The sequence below is a fragment of the Cuculus canorus genome, chromosome 2 (genome assembly GCF_017976375.1).
Source record: "Cuculus canorus isolate bCucCan1 chromosome 2, bCucCan1.pri, whole genome shotgun sequence".
Taxonomy (NCBI): domain Eukaryota; kingdom Metazoa; phylum Chordata; class Aves; order Cuculiformes; family Cuculidae; genus Cuculus; species Cuculus canorus.
In genome coordinates, this window is record NC_071402.1 from 155,430,042 (window position 1) to 155,450,634 (window position 20,593).

The 20,593-nt window shown below is 46.1% G+C and overlaps 1 protein-coding gene across 2 annotated transcripts; it reads left to right on the plus strand.

The window, feature by feature from the left end:
• Positions 1 to 8,688: 8,688 nt before the first annotated feature.
• On the plus strand, positions 8,689 to 19,167 carry LOC104057019 (solute carrier family 22 member 13). 2 transcript variants are annotated; one of them, XM_009558342.2, is made up of 10 exons: positions 8,689 to 13,642; positions 14,002 to 14,105; positions 14,842 to 14,996; positions 15,098 to 15,266; positions 15,616 to 15,736; positions 16,358 to 16,452; positions 16,945 to 17,159; positions 17,967 to 18,075; positions 18,231 to 18,440; positions 18,567 to 19,167. In XM_009558342.2, exons 1-10 carry the CDS (start codon positions 13,271 to 13,273, stop codon positions 18,658 to 18,660), a joined length of 1,644 nt encoding a protein of 547 aa, XP_009556637.2. In that variant the 5' UTR covers positions 8,689 to 13,270; the 3' UTR covers positions 18,661 to 19,167. The 2 variants fall into 2 exon arrangements, with proteins under 2 accessions (XP_009556637.2, XP_053914966.1); XM_054058991.1 differs by lacking the exon at positions 18,567 to 19,167 and having other exon boundaries at positions 18,235 to 18,430.
• Positions 19,168 to 20,593: the final 1,426 nt, after the last annotated feature.

Genomic DNA, 20,593 nt, shown 5'->3' on the forward strand with positions numbered 1-20,593 from the left:
AGAAGGGACTATTTCAGCATCTACCGTTCCATATCCCTGAGTCCGTAGCTAGGCTATTAAATAGCAGATATCACCTCACTCCATGCAACACCTTGTTCAAAGTGTTGTAGACCAAGTGGGAGTTCTGATTCCCCTCTGAAAACCAGGCACATATCCCGAGCTCATTGGTTTCCCTCTAGGATCCTATTAATTTAGAAGTAAGATATGCCAAAGGAAAAGTAGAATCATAGAATAGAATCATAGAATCACCAGGCTGGAAGGGACCCACTGGGTCATCGAGTCCAAGCATTCCTAACAATCCCTAAACCGTGCCCCTCAGCACCTCATCCACCCAACCCTTAAACACCTCCAGGGAAGGTGACTCAACCACCTCCCTGGGCAGCCTCTTCCAGTGCCCAATGACCCTTTCCATGAAAAATTTACATAATTTTCCATTCCACTGAGGAATACACTAAAGACTGAAGTAGAAAAGCAGGTCATCATAAACTGAGAACTTCTGGTTTCAGGAAATCATCAAAAATAATCAGTTAGACCTCCCCAATTGCTACAAGTGGGACCATTTGCAGAAACAAGGGAGACAGTAATCTGGAACTCCTCTTCAAAATTTTTTCAACATTACTTTCTTATCCTTGTTTGTTTCTCAGCTTCTTTCACAATAGCCATAACACAAGTTTGTTTCATTTATTTTTAAGTGTAGCTGCAGAGCAGTTTTAGTAAGCTGCGAATAGGTAGCTTGGGCAATGGAAAGGATTCTACAGGAACTCAAATAAACCAAAATGTCCTGCACTGCCACTGCTTAAAAATACTGATTTGTTGTTTGTGTTTCTGGGTTTATAGAATTTCTAAATGTCTCAATGAGCCATTTATGAGGATAAGATCATTTAAGATGTGTTTCTTTCATGGAATTTTCATCAGCCAGGAACTGAAATATTATGAGGGGACAGATGCTGCATTATTCCAGGAACATATACGGCTCCTTGGAGCACTGACAGGGCTGGAGAAAAAAACAAATGCAAAGGTTTGAAACTCAAATACAAGCTGAAGGTTAAGCTCACATTTTCTGTACTTCAGACCTTGCAATAATAAACCAACAGAGCACATACAAACTTTCAAATCCCAAATGAGTTGTCATAGTTTTCCCGCGATCTTTGGATACAATACATGACACTGTTCACCATTCTTTGCCCTAGTGGGTCACTACATTCTCATGCAGTGCTAGGAAGGTATTTTCAAGAGTAAACCGTCTGGAAGAATTACCTGCACAAATGGACAGAAGACAATTGGCCTTGTCTTAACCGTAGCTCCTTGAGTGGTCAAAGGACAAATTCAGCTACAGATCTAGTTCTCCTGAAGCGGTAGACATGAAATATGCCGCATTTGTAGTGCCTGTATCAGATACTGTACTTCCCAGCTCCATTTCAGCCACTGGTCTCCCTAATGATACTCAGTCTTAGGTCAGATGGGTTTGTGCTCACCATCTTCTCCACCTATCAATAACACAGGTATTTTCAGGCTGAACCTTCCCACTATGAAGTTTTTAATTTACCTAGACAAAAAAAGCCCACAACTGGTAAGCCATAAGCCAGCTGTAACTTAGAGCATGGCAGTATTCAGCAGTGTACTAAAAGCTTTCCAGGAACACTCTGTAATTATTTTTCACAGAAGTCTTAAGATAACTTCTTTGCCCACAGTGACATTTGATTGCTGCTAATCGCCTCTCTATCTTCCGAACCATTAGGAAGGCTTATTCCTGGGGCAGATAAAAGTACATCTGAAGAGCAAGAGTATTTGCCATGCATCAGACAGAGAGCACTTAAAATAAATCTCCTGGTGAAAGAGACCGACATCCCCTATAAAAGATAATCCCACTTTGGAAACACACTCCAGGAGCACATGCATTCATTCCCAGCGAAGAGTAGAGTTTGTTTGCTAAACAAACTACCTTGGTTGTCACTAAAGGAAAGCTTATTTTTTCTTATACAACAGAGACATATCAACAGTTACTCTCTTTGCCAGGACTCGCGAGCTCACCACTTTCAGAAGGAATGCTTGACAGAGTACCTCGCTGTGACTGTGATCTGTGCTGCCAAATACAGTAACATTGATCCCTTGGCTGAGACTTATTGTCAACAGGACTGGCGCTTTGTTCAATCATTGCAGATGATGCTGCCTTCATGCACCTGCTCAGCACCACTCACTGTTCTTTGCCAAATAGCCTGCACATTTCCTCCAGTGAAATGACATCCATGGCAAAGGTGCAGACCTTCAATTTCTATTGGAGAGACTCACTGACATGATATCAATTCCCACCTAGTTTCTGCTACCACTTTTCACTTGGAGGACCTATTATCTTGTCATGAAATCATATTTCTTCTTCACCTTCACCAGCACTCCCCTCCCATTGGCAGTTCTGCAGTCACATTGCTGAAATTCATCCTGCCTACTGATTAACTGTGTCCAAATACATGGGCCTGTTTTAGCCTAGATGTATCACTTTCATCACTTTCTAGATTCCCTTAACTGGATCGCCACTGAGTATACTGGGAGTTTAAACACCCATCACATATGTAGACACTTTGGGGACTATGGTCTCCTCTCTGTAGAGGACTGGAAAAGTAGAGGTATGTTGAGATCAAAGGAGACTGAAGGAAAGACAGGGTTGGGTTTTTTTGCATACTTCCCTCTAGAGAGGGAAAAGAAAACCAAAGACATTAAACTTCTCTTCTTGAAAGTGTTGTCATAGGAAAACTTGACCTTACTGATATGTTCAGCTGAAATATGGAGGTGACTTCTTTAAAAAAAATGGTCCCCAAAGGTCTGCTGCAAATAAAAGTCAGGATTGTTGTTCCCTTGTCAACTCATTTCTGGAGACACAGTGCGTGCTTCTGATGAAGAAACACCTTTCATGTTACCCCTGGTTAAGGCTAAAATCTGGCTGTTAGCCCACTCCACATAAGAGCAGAAAGCAAATTTACCCTTTTATTGAGCTGACAGTGCTGCAAACCAGGGTAAGCACATATTGTACAAAAAGCCAGAGGGATAAGAGAGCACCAGTGAAACCCTATTAAATCAAACTCTGGTGAAATATGCCCAAACAAAGAGGGAGAGGTGCCCTCATGTGGGGGAGTGTCAGTCCTCTGAGCACTAAGCTGGTCAATCAGAGTTAGGTTAGGCTTAGCTCTGCTACTTTTGGGCACAGACTTGACTTTGGATATGACTTGACTTGCAGAAAGACGCACTAGGTAAGCTGAGCTGCTGCTTCTCACCACCGTGAAAACGGATGCACAGATTTCCACTTTGCTACCAGCATTTTCTGGATTACCTGACCATGCAGACAGCCTGGCGTGATTCCTTCAGTTAGGCTGATGTCCAAGCTTCTTTATTCCCTTTCTCTCTCCAACAACAAAGTATCTGGTGTTGGCAATGCTTTCCAAAGAGATTCCCTGCGCTCTTCACACAAAGCAGAGGAATCAGAACGTGGGATAAATTACAGACCACAGAGTAAACATACTGGAGTAAACCATCAGTTTTATGGAGCAGTGGGAACCTCAACACAGAGATGTGCTGCTTTTTTATGGTTTGGACTGTCATCTATGTGAGCAGTCATATGATATCAATGATTTTGGGAGTTGTTCAGCCAGAGTTTTTCAGTCAGAATCTCTGAACAATGTTTCTTAACTCACTCAAGTTTTTAAAATTATTCAAGAGAGTGAATTGTTTGCTTTCAATCAGGTGAATTATTTGTCATCAGGGTCTAAGTGTCTTGTCTTTCTATCCTGATTAAACATCAAGCTGACCTATTCAAGATAACAAGTAAATCGAGTCAGCCAGAATGACTGACTGACATCTCACAATAGACCTGCAAAAAAACATCAACATGAAAATTCAACAGAAGCAGAAGATCCATCAAGTTAACTTGCAAATGCTTTTCCAAGTGGTAATGATTCAGAGTTATTTAACTTCAGTTTCTCCTTCTTCTTCAGCCCATGTTGAAAGAAGTGTGTGCCTCATGCCTGCAGCCTGTCTACTCTACGGAGCAAGTAGTCACTGACAAAGTCTGTGTGCACCGCTCATGCTTCTGCTGCCAGGTCTGCAGGAAGAAGCTGAGGTGAGTGATAGGACCACAGGTGCATTTATTTTTAAGGGAGGTCCAAGTAATTTCCATCGTAAAGGCCCAATGGTAATTCCAACATGGCAGGCTTCAGGAAATGTGAAAGGACAGACAGTTTCCCTGATATAATCTTCCTTTCCATCAATAGTCTGAAGGCTGCTCACCTCAAGCTTGTAGACACCTGTGGATCAGGAATCTGCATGGTGGTAAAAGGGTGAGCTGAAAATAGAGGACATAGTTTCAATTTGGGAATATTGATACAGAGTTTAATTGAGGGTGTTGTTTGATTGACTCATGTATTCATGGCATCAGGTAGGTTTGAAGGGACCTCTGGAAGTCTCTGCCCAGTCTTCTGGTGGTCTAAGTAGAGCAAGTAGCTCAGGACGATGTCCAGCAGAGCTGTGAATGGCTCCACAGATGGTGACCCCACAGCCTCTCAATCTGGGCCCCTCTTTCAAGAGTTGACCACCAGCAAAAGTTTTTTTCTTATATCTCAACACAAATTCTGTTGTTACAACTTTTTCCCATTGCTTTTCATCCAGTCACTGTCCACCTCCAGAAATAGTCCAGCCATGTGTTCACTGTTACCTTCCCATAAAATAGGCATGTGCAGTTATGAGTTCCTTCCTCTTATAAGACCTTGCTCACCCAACTCTCAGCCTCTCACATTCTGAGTCCCTGACCACCCTGATGACCATTTGCTGGACTCTTTCCAGTATGCCAATAGCTTTCTTGCACTGAGGAGCCCAAAACTGGACAGACTACTCCACAGGTGGTCCTACAAGTGCCAAACGCAGAGGAGCAGTCACTGCTCTTGACCAGCAGCTGAGGATGCAGCTGGCTCCTCTGTCACAAGGGCACACTGCTGGCTTGTTTTCAACCTGTCAGTCACCAAGAAACCCCTGTCCTTTTATACAAGGCTGGTTGCCATCCCCTTTTGCCCTCGAGCCGTGCAGACACATTCTCCCATCACACAGTTGTTGTATCATGGGAGCCCTGTGGAGTTTTACCTGTATGGTCCGTACTGTGCCTACAGGAGGAACGATGAAGTGTTGTTTTGAAGTCTGGCCCCTAAATGAGAAAGGGATTGCACATACCCTCAACTACATCTCCCAGTGGTATTTCAAGGAAATGTTTAATTTTTCAAGTGTTTTGATTTTTGAAAGGAAAATCAAACATATCCTCAGAAAACAGACACTGATTTTGAAAGGCTCCATTCTTCCATTCCCCTCCCTTCCCTAAGAGTTTCCACTGAAAAACAATTTTGCTGAAAACCTGTCCATCAGTGCTACTGTTATTCCTCGCCTTACACAGAGCTGCTAACAGCTCTGCCAATGTGTGTTTTCCAGCTTGCAAAACTACGCTGACCTCCATGGAGTGTTTTACTGCCAAGTCCACTACAAGCAGATGGCCGGAGCTAAAAGCAGAAGTGAGATGGAAAGGCTGGAGCACCGGCTAGGAGACCATCAGGTTCAGCCAGTGGCAATGGTAGGCAGAAGACCACAGCCCCAGGACCATAGCCCCAGGGCCAAAAAGAAGACTGAAACTGAAAAACTCATGTCCTTTGGTGCACGGTGCAACTTGCAGCTGGCTAAGCACAAACAAGAGCTGAACAGTAGGTCTGTCGTCTTAGGGAACAAGCTCAGAACGGGCTGGCCACCTTCAAAAACAGCCTTGTTGGATGTAGATGGAAAAGCTGGAAAGGGGGAATATTCCTGGAAAAAGCCAGGACTAAGTCTGCAAACCTACCAGGCAGAGGGCAGCAGGGCAGGCAGGATGATTGTCAGGGGTCAGCAGGGAAAATCAGTCATGGAGGCAGTAGTAGAGAAGGGAAGTTTCTTACCTGGTGTCACCCATACAAAGGGAAGAGATCAAGTGTGTTCCTGGCTCAAGACAGTAGAACAGAGAGACAGTGAAAAGATTGGGATTAGTGATGTGCCTGTAGGCAAGCGAGGGGGCAGGGTTTCCCAGCAAGTGTCTGCAATCCAGCAGGGCAAAGCCCCACTGAAGAAAAGATCTGCCTCGCCCTCCTCCCCTTCAGTCCTGGAGACTGTGAAATCCCTGCCCTGTGGCTCACGTGTTGTCCACCATGCCACACATCAAAGCACAAAACCTACCAACTGGATGTACCTGAGGGGCACAGAGGGCCGCGTCCTCCCTGCTGCAGGGTTCTCGGTGAAGGAAAATAAGGTCTATGGGTCTCTAACTACACACAATAAAGGAGGCACAACACCAACAATGACAGATGACAAACCTGAAATGACCATATGCACCTCAGCTACTGTAGGACACAAGCATCAACTTGGAGAAAGGATGAACAGCCCACAGCCTGTCTGTGGTCCAGGAGAGCCTGAAGCCAGAAACAGCACAAGTAAAGAGCTTAAAAGTGCAACTGAGGGTGTTGATCCCTCTGAATATGAAGCTGAAGAAGCCCACTGCCTCTCTGGTGTGTCAGGGACTCCTTATGTACCTTCTGGATCTCTGGAGCCAGGAGGGCTGAGTTTATCACTTGAGGTTGCTGAGCTAGAGAATGAGAAATCAAAAGCAAACACTGATGATCATGAGAAAGAGATACCAGTAGCTTCAGGGGAAAATATGCAGCCATCCAGCACAAATCATTTGCCTGGAACTGACAGTAAATGGGCAGAATTTGAGAAGACAAAAGCATTGAAACCAGTAAGTTCGTCAAGGTTTCTGGAAGAACCCAGTCCTGACCATGCTTCTCAGGAAAACAAAGCAGAAAAGAATGGAGTCTCTTCACCTTTTTTACCAGAGATGACAGGTAATCATGGTGTGCCTTGTGTACAAGAAACAGAACCTCAGGCAAGGAGTGTCCCAGTGCTCACTAACACTCAGGAGGATATTTTGAAACATGATATAGAATCACCTGCCAAGGATTTTCCAGTATCAGCAGACACATCTATGAAAAGAACCTGTGCCACATGGCCCTCACATGATGAAGTCAACGACTACAAGTCAAAGGATCCCAAAGAAGTTCTCAGTGGAAACATCCTTCACCCTTCCAAACAACCAGCCAAGGAATTAGGCTCTTCCAAACCAGACAGATCTGGATGTCCTCTAGAGGACAAAGACAAAATGGATATGAAAATCCCAGGGGAAAAAGCTCTGCACACATCAAGACCTAGTGCCAAGAGCAAGGAGACCAGAAGCAGTCAAGCCTGCAGAGAGATGCCGGATAAAGGCTTGAGGCTTGGGAAAAACTCCTTCACTACACTTCCTGGTTCTGAAGACAAAGTCACCACTGCAAAGAAGGAAACACAAACTCAAAGGAAACCCACCAGGCCTCAGTCAGCCCTTGCCACTTTGTTTGGTTACTCCTCAGAGAAGAAGCAGAATCACCGAGAAAATCCTGCAGCATCCACAGAACAAACTAATATTGAAGACAGGCAGGAAAAGCCCCAGGGCATCCTCAGTTCCTCCAGCCAAGCAAAACAAAAGATCTCCAAGAACAACCAGCTGCCACAGCCAGGGAAGACAGAGGTCACCCCTAAACATATCCATGAGAGTTCTGGAAGCTGCTTAGACTCTACTGAAGGCAAGGAGACCGATGTCCTGTTGTTAGCTCCTAGTACAAGCATTTCATGTGGTGACCAATGTAAGACAACTGAACATGACATTCGCGACCAACCAGCTTTAAATAGTCAGGTTCAGCAGCAATGGGAGGATAGTTGTTGGCCCTCTCTCATGCCAGCACAGGAAAATGGGAAAGAAGCTGCAGTAACCACAGAAGGTGGAACAAACCCTCTACATCCTCCTCCAGAACTTATGCCTGCAGCTGATAACAGTAAAAATCTTACCAGGGGAGGAAATCATCACAATGCTCATCTACTAGAAGGTCAGAATCTATTGAGTTTGAATAACCAGGACACACCCATAGAGGAAGGAGTATTTTTTTCACCAGGCCGTTCAGAAAAGTTACCCAAGGAAACTGAGATTTGGTTACACAACATGGATTTTCTGGAGGATAATGTCTTGCTCTTTTCTGGAGGACAAGATTATCTCAGCATAGCAAGTAAAACCTCAAATTTAGATTTGCAAAATTCAGAAGCAGGAACTCCACCTTACTTTGGTCCAAATCCTTCTGAATTGTGCCAGGAAATCCCAGCAGAAACAAATGTCCCACTAATGCAGTGGGACACCTCCAGCCTCTTCTTTCTTGCTGGACAGGATGAGGTTACTGTTCGAGACACAGAAGGGATTCAGAGCTGTGGCGTGATGCAGCAGTTGGAGCCACAGCGCCAGGCTCCAAAGCCTGTAGGAGACACATTTGGATGTGGTGCTGAGGAGTCAACAAACAAGGATCTCTGTACACAAGAAGACAATTCTCTGCCAATGCTCATGTTCACCCCACATGCTTCTGACACCTTTAGACAGGATGTCTTTGATCCTTTCAATGTTGATGCAGCCAAAGTGGAACAGAAGTCTCCTGAAAAAATGAATAGGAGCAGAAAATCATCAGGCATTGAAGAAGATTATGAAAGAATCTTTTCTGCAGATCCAAATGCATTGAATGATGACCTTTCAGAACAAGAGTTCTTTATATAGTCGGGGGCGGGGGGGGGAGAAGAAGATTAAAAGAAGCACCCACCCCTACAGCACAAGTTAGCTGACATGGGACAAAAAAATGATTCATTTTCCATTTAGAAATCCCCTGCTTCTCTGGTATAAGACAAATCCACTTGCAAATATGCTGATTTATTAATGGCTTAAGGACATAAATTTAAGATCTCTATCCTGGTCATAGTGGGCCAGTGTGCTGCTCTGTTCCCAAAAAAAAGAGCATTGCAAGAACCAGCTTCACTGTGAGGAACCTCCAAGGGAAGATCAACCAGTACCCCAGACTTTTGCAAAGGGGATCTTCTGCGCAAGCTATTGCAGAGGTCCCTCAGAGGATGTCTGCAGGGCCACTGTCTGCATGGAAGAGGGGAGACAGACCTCCAAAGAGGTCCAACCAACAAGCACCCATGAGCAACAAGCTAATTGAGAGCTAAAACCTTAAATGAGAAGAGGATCCCATTATGAGGAAGGAACCAAATCCGTGGCCATAAGTGCACAAGTAAAATGCATTGGGCAAAGGCAAAGCCGAGGGAGGGGGCAGGGTAAAGATTTGTCACCAGATTAGGTTCAGGTATCTACAATATTAGCATCCCAATATAAATCAGATGCCTAAGTTCACATCAGTCAATGGAGAATTAGTAAGTGCAGTCTGTGCTGTCTGGGAGTCACCCAGCCCACTCCAAACCAGACAACTGGTTTTGGAAAGCTAATAACTCTCTGAAATCTACTAACTGTGTCAGTCCATCTCCACTAGCTACAGTCCAACCTTAGGTATTTATTTCACATAGAGACAAAACCCAAAACATTATCATACAGCTTTCCACCATATGGCTTGCCTACACTTAACAATAATGATACCTTATTCCCCTCATCATATTTTTCCTTCAGTAGACTGCAAAATTGTTTCACATAGGAGGCCGTCATCGTTAGGCTCATTGTACGATGGTAAGCAAAGATAAGTGGAAAGCCCCTGACAAGGCCACACAGTCAGAAGGGCAGAGGAGGAAAGGGAATCCAGATCTCTTGAAGTCTTGTGGCATAGGGGTATTGCCACATTTGTTTTCACTTGTGCTGTTGCACTCTGATCCCCCTTGACTGCCCTTTGCTGCCATAACATAAGTGTTACAGAAGTTAACAATTATACTAATGGTAAACAAACTCACGAGAAACCTCTGAGGGTCAAAACAAGAACACCTGTATTATAAAAAGTTCATGGAACACAACACTGCAACTGTTTTAATTGACTGTCTGTAAAAAATTGAAGGACAAAGATGTTAAAATAATTCATTTTTAAAATAAAAAAAAAAACCCACAGCCTCCCTGCCTCATCAGTGCTGAAATAACCCAAACTCTGTCAGAGCTATTGGAGGAATAAAGCTGCTTAATGACTGCATCTGCTGCAAAGCAGTGTGTCAGTGCTCTGTGCCAAGAGACTGTTCAATCAACACGAATCAGAGAGAAGTCCTTTAAAGTTACCTGACTCATTAGATGCTGATGTCGGTCTCACCTTGGGATGGGACAAGAGACTTGCGACAGAGGTGCTGCCATCTCGCAGTCCTGCCTGAAACCTGGTCAAATTGTATTTACATGTGGAGAAAAGAGACCTACAGGCTTGCAGGGACAGAATCATGGAGTGGTTTGAGTTGGAAGGGACCTTAAAGATCATCCAGTTCCAACCCCCCCATCATGGGCAGGGACACCTCTCTCTGGATCAGGTTGCTCAGAGTGTCAGCCAACCTGGCCTTGAACACCTCCAGGGATGGGACAGCCACAGCTTCCCTGTGCAACCTGCCTCACCATTCTCATAGGAAAAAAATTTCTTCCTAATATCTCATCTAAATCTCCCCTCTTTCAGCTTAAAACCATTCCCCCTCATCCTATCCCTGCACTCCCTGATAAAGAGTCCCTCTGGAGCTTTGCTGTAGGCCCCCTTTAAGTACTGCAAGGCTCCCCGGAGCCTTCTCTTCTTTAGGTTGAACAACCCCAACTCTCTTAGACTGTCTTCATATAGGAGGTGCTTCAGCCCCCTGATCATCTTCATGGGTAACCTTCTTATGTTGGTTATTGCAGAACTGAACACAGGACTCTAGATGGGTTCTCATGAGAGCAGAGTAAAGGGGCAGAATCACCTCCCTCAACCTGCTGGTCCCACTGTTTTTGAGTAGCATCAAGCACCTTTGTGCAGGATTAAGCACCTTTCACTGAAGCAGTGGGGAGGCCTGCTACCTGTTTCAAAGATGCTCTGAGTGACATTTCAGACCAAGTTGTCACTAGCACGTGACACACATTAACCTGACCTCTTCCTCCCAGCACTAAGAGGAAGAAGGGAAAATGCAGGAGCAGCACAGCTGGTGGGTACAAATCCATTCTGGCTGCAATTCACTCCAACAAATAGGTGTCCAAATGGGTCTTCAACCACAGTCACTTCTGATGTTCAGAGCTAAATAAGAGAAAAGCCAACTGCATCAAAGCCCTACTGTCTATATCAGCCTTCGTCCTCACAAAATGGTTTATCTTTCTGAAGTAGTCTCCTGGATGCTCCCTCTCCCAACTGCTTAACATTTGTCCATGGATGTACAGGCTTTCCAGCTGATCATTCCAGGTCTCCCCCGAGACCTGCTGCTTTCTCATGCCCTATATCCACGCTTTCTGTTTTCAAGAGGCTTTGCAAGTGTTAGCAATCCACCGGGGCAAAACTGTTAGTCAGAGAGAAATAAGCACAGAAATTTTAGCAGTGGGGCTCCAGGAAATAGACTTTTACAGGTCTGACCCAGGCTTTGTCCGTGAGAGATTTCCATCATGTAGGATTGACCCACTCAGTGCCAGATGATGAAGGCAGTCATAAGAACAATGTCTTTCTATGAGAAATGTCACCTTAGGGTGACAGAGTTTATGAGGGACTGAAGCTTTTCCAGAAGCTTCAGAAGAACCTGTCTGGTGATGTTAGGAAGAACAGACTCTGGAAGTCATATCTGTGTTAGTGTTTGAGACCGCAGGAATGTCTGGGTCACCCTCAAGGTGTTTTCATAGTACAAAATCTGACCTCTTTGCCACAGGAGATGGGCAGGGAAGACCACGAGCCACGCACAACTGGGTAAGCTTGAAGACTTCAGGATATTGTAAAAGGCATCTATTCCCTGTCCAGCAGGACAGGGTCAAAATGTCTCTGACACAGCAGATCTCCTTGGCCAAAACACCCCACATAACAAGCAGAGATAGATTTAGAGTAAAAGGAACCTCTGGAGGTTGCTTAGCTCATTTGCCTGTTCAAGACGCGTCTCTGAATAATAGCAAGTCCTCTTGTCCAAGGATGTGGATCCAGAGATCAGTGATATGTTTGGCTGTGTGGTAGATGAACACAACACATGCACATTGCTGGTGCAAATTTACACAACTCTATTTACACCTCTCTTCCTTTACTCCCAATAGCATTACTCAACATGAGCTCCCTCTCCCACCCCAGGTTAGACAGGTAGTATTTTAAGATCCTGATCTCAGCTCCTCTTCCCACTTCTGTGACCATACCACTGCCATGCTGGTGAAACAGGAACCCAGATTTGTGCGATCTTTCAGTAACTTTCCTGGAGGCTCAAACATGTTATCTTTTCTGAAAGTGAAGGACAAAGAATTTGAGAGGAGATGTGAAGTGAGCAGGTCAGTGTCCAGTGGTCTGTTCTTATCACTTTGGTGAAAGCAATCAGGTGAGCTTTGCCAAATTACACACCAAATTTCATATACTGAGGCAACCCAGCTTTTCAGTTTCCATGGATAAAGATACAAACCATACAGTGAGTTGGCCCAGAGAACAGTTCAGACATAGATTAGAAATCAAGTCAACTTGCTTTTCAAGTGACAACGAAACCTCAGGCAAAATCAAACTGGTGTCGTTTCTTATCCTCAATTCTCATGTGTTCTGTATGTCTATGTGCATAGCAGGCTATGTTTTTCTTAAGTGTACTTTCTAAGCCAAATCTGGTTTAGGATTCTCCCCAAGTCACCCTAGTTTTATGATCAACCAGGGTTTCTACACGGGGCAAATGAATACTGGCAGCTTGGGACACAGCTGTCAAGACCAAGTCTACTTGAGCGCCAGCCATGATTTCTGGTCAGGAGGAGAAGTGCTTTTCTTCTTCTCTTTCGTGTAGTCTCCACAATGGGCTATATATCCATTAAGCAATGAATGAGAGCAGCAAATTTACCTTTTGCTTCACTATACTTAGGAATATTAGCTCTCATTTGCATAGTCACAAGTTCATGTCTAGTGCAAAAACCTTGCACTGCAGCACAGTTGTCTTCAGGAGGCCTGGGGAAACACATTGAACTGGGACAAGAAAAGCTCTGTCCCCAAGAGTGGCAGAGCTGTAGCACCTTTGTTCTAGCCCCAAGAACAGGGAGGGAATAGTCGGTGACAAAGTACATCCTGGAGGACTGCAGTATATCATCATAATGGATGAACGTGTAGATACAAGCGCTCATTTTATCACATCCGATTAGGGCTTTAGTGCTCACATAGTTTAAACATTAATATTTGCCTATATAAGCTATGTGCCCTAGCGTAGCCTGGCCATAGAGGTAGCCACCATGACTGAGACTGGAGATTTTATAAGTGCTCTGGGAGAGTTTGGGCTCTATCAGAAATTGCTGGTACTGCTCCTCTCCCTCCCGCTGCTTCTTAATCCTTTCCAAATGATTGGCCAAGTGTTCATGGTGGTAGAGGAGCCTCATTACTGCAACACCAGCTGGATCCGTGCCATTGCCCCCAACCTGACGGAGGAAGAGCAGCTGAACCTCACCCTGCCACGAGACGCGGATGGGGAGTACGAGCAGTGCCTCATGTACTCACCGGTGGACTGGGACCTTGACTCCATCATGGCATACGGTTTGAATGACACAGAGAAATGCAGCAGTGGTTGGGTGTACCCCTCAGCACAACCACCGTCCCTGCTGAATGAGGTCTGTAATCACTTTTTGACGTGCCAGGGCCATGGAAGGGAAGGGATGAGCATATTGTGTCCTGTAGTTTGGCAAGCCAATGCCAATTGTGATGCAGTTAGGCTGAGATTTATACCAGCCACAGATGAATCTTGGCTCCATCGTAAAGATCACAGCTGTAATCCTTAGGAGGTTGTTGCAGCAAGACCATGATGCAGATGCTCAGGGGGGGCACAGGCAGAGACAGAGGGAGTGTAAGTCCAGCATATGCTCTGTGCACCATCCCTCCCCTTTCTGGTATCCAAGCCCTTGAACCCATGATATACCTGGCCTGGAGGGACCTTTTAGGTAGTAAAAGCATTTGTGTTTCCTTCCTCCAGTTTGACCTGGTGTGTGATAAGAAGGACTTGAGTGACATCTCCCAGTCCGTCTACATGGTGGGACTTCTCCTAGGAGCCATGCTCTTTGGGCCACTAAGTGACAGGTGAGGAAACACAACCACCTTCCCAGAGTTATTGCCCAGCACCCAGAGACAGCTGAAAGTTCAGGATGTGCATCCAACTGAGCACAAAATATTCCCTCTACAGCACTCGATCCCATTTCCTGAGCAAGGGCATCTGGGGCCACCTGAGATGTCTGTAGATACCTGTGGGTTGAAAAGAGAGTCAGATACAGCCTTATGTGGGATCCTTCAGGAATCACAGGTCTGGCCACAGCTGGTGTCTCAGCTACCCAAGGGTGCCTTCAGGAACCCCAGAAACCCACATTTGGGCACAGAGTTAGACCCACCTTTAACTGTGTTAACCAGATCATGGGTGCTTCCTTCCTGTGGGTCTGCTCAGCTCGTGGTGACACAAACCAAAGTCCTCAGCTTCCTAGAAGACACAGATACACAGGGGACATTGAACGGAGAAGAGTGAACCGGGGGAACCAGCACTACAGTCCCTTTCAATCTGATCCTAACTGCTCTCAAAAGAAGGGACATGGGCCCCTTCAGTGGCTGGTTCCTTTAGAAGCATCTCCTTTTGCCTTTGCTAACACCAGGAGGGGTGGAGATGCTGCATTACTTCCTGGGGCATACAGAGGAGCTTTGTTCACATGTGTGTCAAATCTCCTACGGTGTGAGTAGTTCTCAAATCATTTTGTATTCCACCTGGGCTCTTCTTTTTCCCCACAGGGTCTCTTCAGATACCAATTGCGTCTTTCCTCTTGCTCCACAGGATTGGCCGTCGGCCTGTCTTTTTGATGGTCATCTTCCTTCAGGGTTTGTTTGGTGTAGCAACTGCTTTTGTGCCTCATGTCTACGTGTACATGGCCTTCAGATGTGTTGTAGGGGCTGCAGTGTCAGGAGTACAGATTACTGATTTGGCCTTGGGTGAGTAGGATGCCCTGGCCCTGAGGCCTCACAAGGTGCAATAACAAAAGATAGTCCTGCATGTTTTGAAAAGACTGACCTGGAACCTTTGTTCTTCTCAGCTACAGAATGGGTCGGTGTTAACTCCCGGCCAAAGGCAGTGCTTATTTCTCACTGCTGTCTTGCCATCGGACAGATGATTTTAGCTGGCTTGAGTTATGGTATTCGCAACTGGAGGCTGCTGGAGATCGCAGGATCTGCTCCAATGTTTGCCCTTTTCTTCTACATCTGGTAAGTGGGATGTGGACAGAGTTCCTTGCAGATGAGACAGGAGTGGATGTGAGGGGGACAGTGAAGAGGCAGCAGCTCAGGAGAAGGCTGTCTCTTTCCCATTAGAGTGCAGATGCTGGAGGGACTTCTGCAGGGCTAGGCACATCCTCTTGGAGAATCAGACCTCTGAGAACAGCAGCTTCTTTTCTTCACATGCTCATATGTGGCCTTTGAGGCCTAAATGTAGGGTATTTAGACCCTCTCCATCACATGTGATGCCCACTGCTTGCTGGACGTGGTTGAAGAGAAATGGGATGTGCAGAAACTCAGAAAGACACAGCAGCATCTCCTGATTTTGTCTCCTCGGCAGGGTGTTACCAGAATCAGCTCGCTGGCTGGTGACAAAAGGCAGAATAGAAGAAGCTAAGAAAGTCCTTCAGAAAGCAGCATCCGTCAACAAGTGCACCATTCCACCAGGACTCCTTGAGCAGGTATCTGTAATGGCATTCGGAACTGTGCGTTCTCCTCAGAGACTTTCCTCTGGGCTTGGGTTTGTAGCAGTCACTGAAGCTGAGGTCATCCAATAAACACCTTCCATGCCCATAGGGGATGATTTTGGGGAGGACTGGGGGTGATTCCAGCTGTCTTGTACAGAGACAAGGTCAAGGGAAGAGGCACAGCTTCTGCTGAGGCTCAGCCTGGATCTTTCTGGAGTCCACCTTAGCATATGGAGAAGACTCAAGTACTTGGCTAGCTTTTCTTCTTTTTTAGCATTGCAGGAGTTTAGAATATGGGGACAAGGTTCCCCTTTAGTCTGTGGGTTTCCATGCATTTCCGTGTTTTCCTGAAGGTGGGGTTACCTCCTTGCCCTCCTCCAAGTCCCTGCACTGGGGAACTATTCTTCCCTAGGATCCTCTTAGTCACCAAACTCATGCATTGGGCACTCAGAGAAGAGTCACAGAAGCCCAGCCCCTCTGGGGTATCTTCCTTCCCAGAGCAGTGTGGGGTCACAATTCTGTCCTGCTGAGGCTTTCCTTTGACTGCAGCTGGAAAAGGATCTGGCCATGGATTTCCTTAGCCTGGTCTGACTCTGGCTTTCTGCATTTTGAAAGATGAATCCTGAGAAACAGACCAAGTCTGGAAACATCCTGGATCTCTTTCGGAAGAAGCACCTCCGGAAAGTGACTTTAGTCATGTCATGTACCTGGTAAGATATCCCCTCTTTCCAAACATCTAAGTGAAGAAGAGACTGAGGGTTGACAAGAAATGTAAATCCACTTCATGTGATTTTTGGAGTCATGTTTATGTCTATATGGTCATCTGCTATCTTTCTGCCTCCCCATACTGGACCGGATCTACCTTGTTTGAGCATGAACCTGATGATTCAAGATGCTTTGGGTTTTGTGAGAAAAGCTGGAGTAATTCCAGCTTTGGCAACACCTAAACCTGGAGGTAGGTTTGTGCCCCCCTAGAAGTTCTGAGTTCAGTTTAGAACTTGCTGACCATATAAGGATCCACACTGCTTTATCTCATGTAACTATGATGTCCCACAGAATAGCCACAGGTGGTGACTAGAAGCCAAACAAATTTCTGGGAGTTCAAATGAGTTGTGAGTGGTCTAACTACCCTTGTTTTTGAGGATAAAACCCTGGAAAACCCATCTGGTCAGATATTCTATTCCACTTTATTTGAATTTCAGGTTTGCAGACAGCATTGTCTACTATGGACTGAGCCTCAGCGTGTCGAGTTTTGGTCTGAATATCTACTTGATGCAGCTTATCTTTGGGACGGTAGAGTTACCAGCTCGAATTTCCTGCATTTTCCTCCTGCAGTGGTTTGGGAGGAAGAAAACCCAGGCTGTTCTCCTGCTGCTGTCTGGCCTGATGTGTCTCATCATCACTGGCATCCCTGAAGGTGAAGGATCTCTTCCTAACCTGAGATCACAGCCCAGCAGAGCCCCAGCCAGCTCTGTGCTGGTTCATACCCAATCTCCCAGCCCAGTTGGCCACAGACCCACACTCGCTCCCCAGGAGCTGGGCTGCCTCAGGTGCTGCAGCCCTAGATGCTAAGCTCCCAGTGTGCTGGCTTCCTCTCTGCATGTTGTTCTTCTTCTTCAGAGCTGTGTCTGGTCCTTCCAACACCTCCTGGCCCTTGGCAGGCAGTGTCCATCACATGCCACCACCCCCTAGACACCACCACCTCCACCTGCTATACAACACCACCTCCTCTCAGAAAGGTGTAGCAGGAGGCATTTTAAAAGCCACCATCTCTCCCTTCTTTAGATGAACAGGATATGTCCCTCCGTATCTGTTTCTGCTTACACATTGCTGCAGTCCATAACCTCACTCCTGCTGCTCTGCTACTGCTGTGAGTGCGGTTGAAGGAAAGAGAGGGGCTGCACAGAGCTTTCAAGATCGTGGATGTGGTATTTCCAACCAAGCACTCCCTGGAGGCCAGTGGTGACTCAGCGGCTCACTCCAGCTGCAGGTTTAGGAAATGTTCAAGGCTTCAGGAGAAATATGGATTCTCTTTACCAACTGTCTAGAGGGTATCTTCCAGGAAAGGTTGTGCTAGGAATGATTTCCAATGGATTAGGTGGTAGATTTGCTTAGGAAGTTGATTAGAAAGCAATGCCCCAAGAAATCCCACTACAGAGCACTTTGCTCCCAACTGAACCTTTTCCATGGAGGTCACAGTGGTGGTCTCTCCTCCTCTCCTCAGACCAACCTGTGGTGACAACTGTCCTGGCTATCATTGGCAAGTTTACTGCCACAGCCTCCTTCTCCACCTCCTATGTCTACTCTGCAGAGCTCTTCCCCACGGTTGTCAGGTAAGGTCTCCCCATCCATCAGAGCTTCCCTCTGCTGTTGTTGGTGGCAGTGATGGGGCAAGATCTCAGTTGACCCCATGGCCACACTCAGCCCTACAGTGGCCCAGGGGACACCGAGCCCTGCCCACACCTCCAACTGCCCTGCACTCTCTCAGGCAGACCGGCGTGGGGATATGCTCAATGTCAGCGCGGATTGCAGGGATCATGGCCCCGCTGATACTCCTCCTGGAACAGTATCATCAGGCCATCCCCATGGCCATCTTTGGGAGCGCTCCTGTTGTGGTGGGGCTGCTCTGCTTCCTGCTGCCCGAGACCCGCGGTGTCGACCTGGCAGATGACACGGGGGCAGCCAACACCGAGCTGAGGTAGGTACCTCGAGCTCTAAATTTAAGGCAAAAAAATTTAAAGGTGCAAATTTAAGGCAAGTAGAAACATGTCAGAAAACAAGGTGGAAACAGTATCTTCTCTTCCTCTTTCCTTCTTGCCTGCAGTAGCAGAAGACTGGATATTTTGTCTGAGAAAGACACCGTAGAGGAGGGAGTACACTTGGAGAAGGCTGTCTACAGATCTTCAGAGAGCAAGTGACAGGCACTACTAAGGGTCTAGTCTGATCCAGTCTTTCTTGAAGCAGACCAATGAGGCATTGCTGGCTGGAAACTGGTCTTTCAGATCATCAACAAAACATTCGTGCTCAGAGGGAAAGGAGATCTGTGTCACTCTGCCTTTGGCAAAGATGCACTTTGAACTGTTCCTGAGAGCCAGTCTGTTTCTGCCTGGCTGTGCGAGTCCTCCCAATGTGTTTTCCAGTCCTCTGCAAACTGGTACCCGTGGAACCATCCCTCTCGTGTTTTACAGCAATAAAGAATCACCAGTAGCGTGGCAGTACTGGGCAAGCGGGCGCTGGGCTCTGTCCCTCCTGCACTAATTGCTTGGGTCGTCGGCTTTCTCCTCGGTCCAAGCCTCAGCGTTTGATTGGGATGTCACTGAAACCCTGTCACACACGTATTCAGCTTTCATTTCTATGTGGTGTGGAATTTTCAGTTTCTATTTGAGTAATATAAATTATACTCTGAGTTTGATAAGAGACACTTGTAATGCAATATATGAATAATAAATGGTGTCGGGTTTTTTTCCTACTGTTTTACAGTTGGCCTTTGTAACTGCTATTGGCTCTGGAGTGTTTTCTACACAGAAATTGCAAGTCTGTAATTTAACACACAGATGGAAACGTGTTTGGTTTCCATCAGCCACAAATAACACAGTAAGAGAGTGTTAAAGCGGAATGACTGAGTTCAATTAGGATTTTTTTATTTCCAAGTCTTTCAATGAACAATCTGTATTTATTTTCCCTACTAGCAGCTGTAGAAGTTTCCTGAATTGTGGTGTACACGGAAATTCAATGTCAGTAAGACTAAGTGGGCATCTGGACAACTTTCTCCAGTCACAGACAGTCTTTAACAGTGATCTTGATCAGGGGCTGCCAGCTCAGCCACAACATTTTGGTGTCATCTAGCATCATGCAAAAGAAAGACAAGGGTGGCCTTCTCCCCTGAGCTACTTGTTTGCAAGTAGAGGATGTATTTAGCACCCTTTCATAAATCATAGAATTATTAAGGTTGGAAATGTCCTCTAAGTTCACCAAGTTCAACCGTCAGCCCAACACCACCGTGCCCACTAAACTGTGTCCCAAAGTGCCATGTCCACAGACTTTTGACACCTCCAGGGATGGTGATCCTATCACTGCCCTGGGCAGCCTGTTCCAATGCTCCACCCCTCTTTCAGTAAAAAAATTTTTCCTAATATCCAATCTAAACCTCCCCTGGTACAACTTGAGGTCATTTCTTCTCACCCTATCCCTTGTTACTTGGGAGAAGAGACCAGCACCCACCTCACGACAACCTCCTTTCAGGTATTTGTAGAGACCGACGAGGTCTCCTCTCAGCCTCCTCTTCTCCAGACTAAAAAACCCAAGTTCCATCAGCTGTTCCTCATAAGATTTGTGCTCCTGGCCCTATATCCTCAAACAACAGCACTGCTCTTGGTCAAAAAAGGTAGCTGCTAGTCACTCAGGTTTGTAGTGTCCTTCTGTTTCTGTTGATTTGTGCTGTAGTAGATGGTGTTTTGAAGGCTGGAGCATCCCAAATCCAGGCCACACATGCATAGAGGTGATATTTATTTTATGCTTTGGCTTTAGTGCTTAGTATCTCCCCAGTGTCGCATGGAACCCAGCCATGGCTAGAGATGCGACGGGGCATTTGCAGGACCCAGGCATTAAAGTCATGTTGCAGCATTATTGCCAGTTCTCCTCATCTCCTCAGCCATTCCCTGTTGGGTACCTTTCTGCAAGCTGTGCTCTGGTCATGGACCCAGGGTCTTCCTAGCTTTGGGTGAGGAGAAAGGAAAGAACAACGTCCTCTAATCAAAGGGAAAGGTCTGGAGAACTGACACCTCTGCTCCGTACTCAGGAGTTTGGCTTGCAGCACATTTTCTTGGTGTCACTAACACCAAGGATGCACTG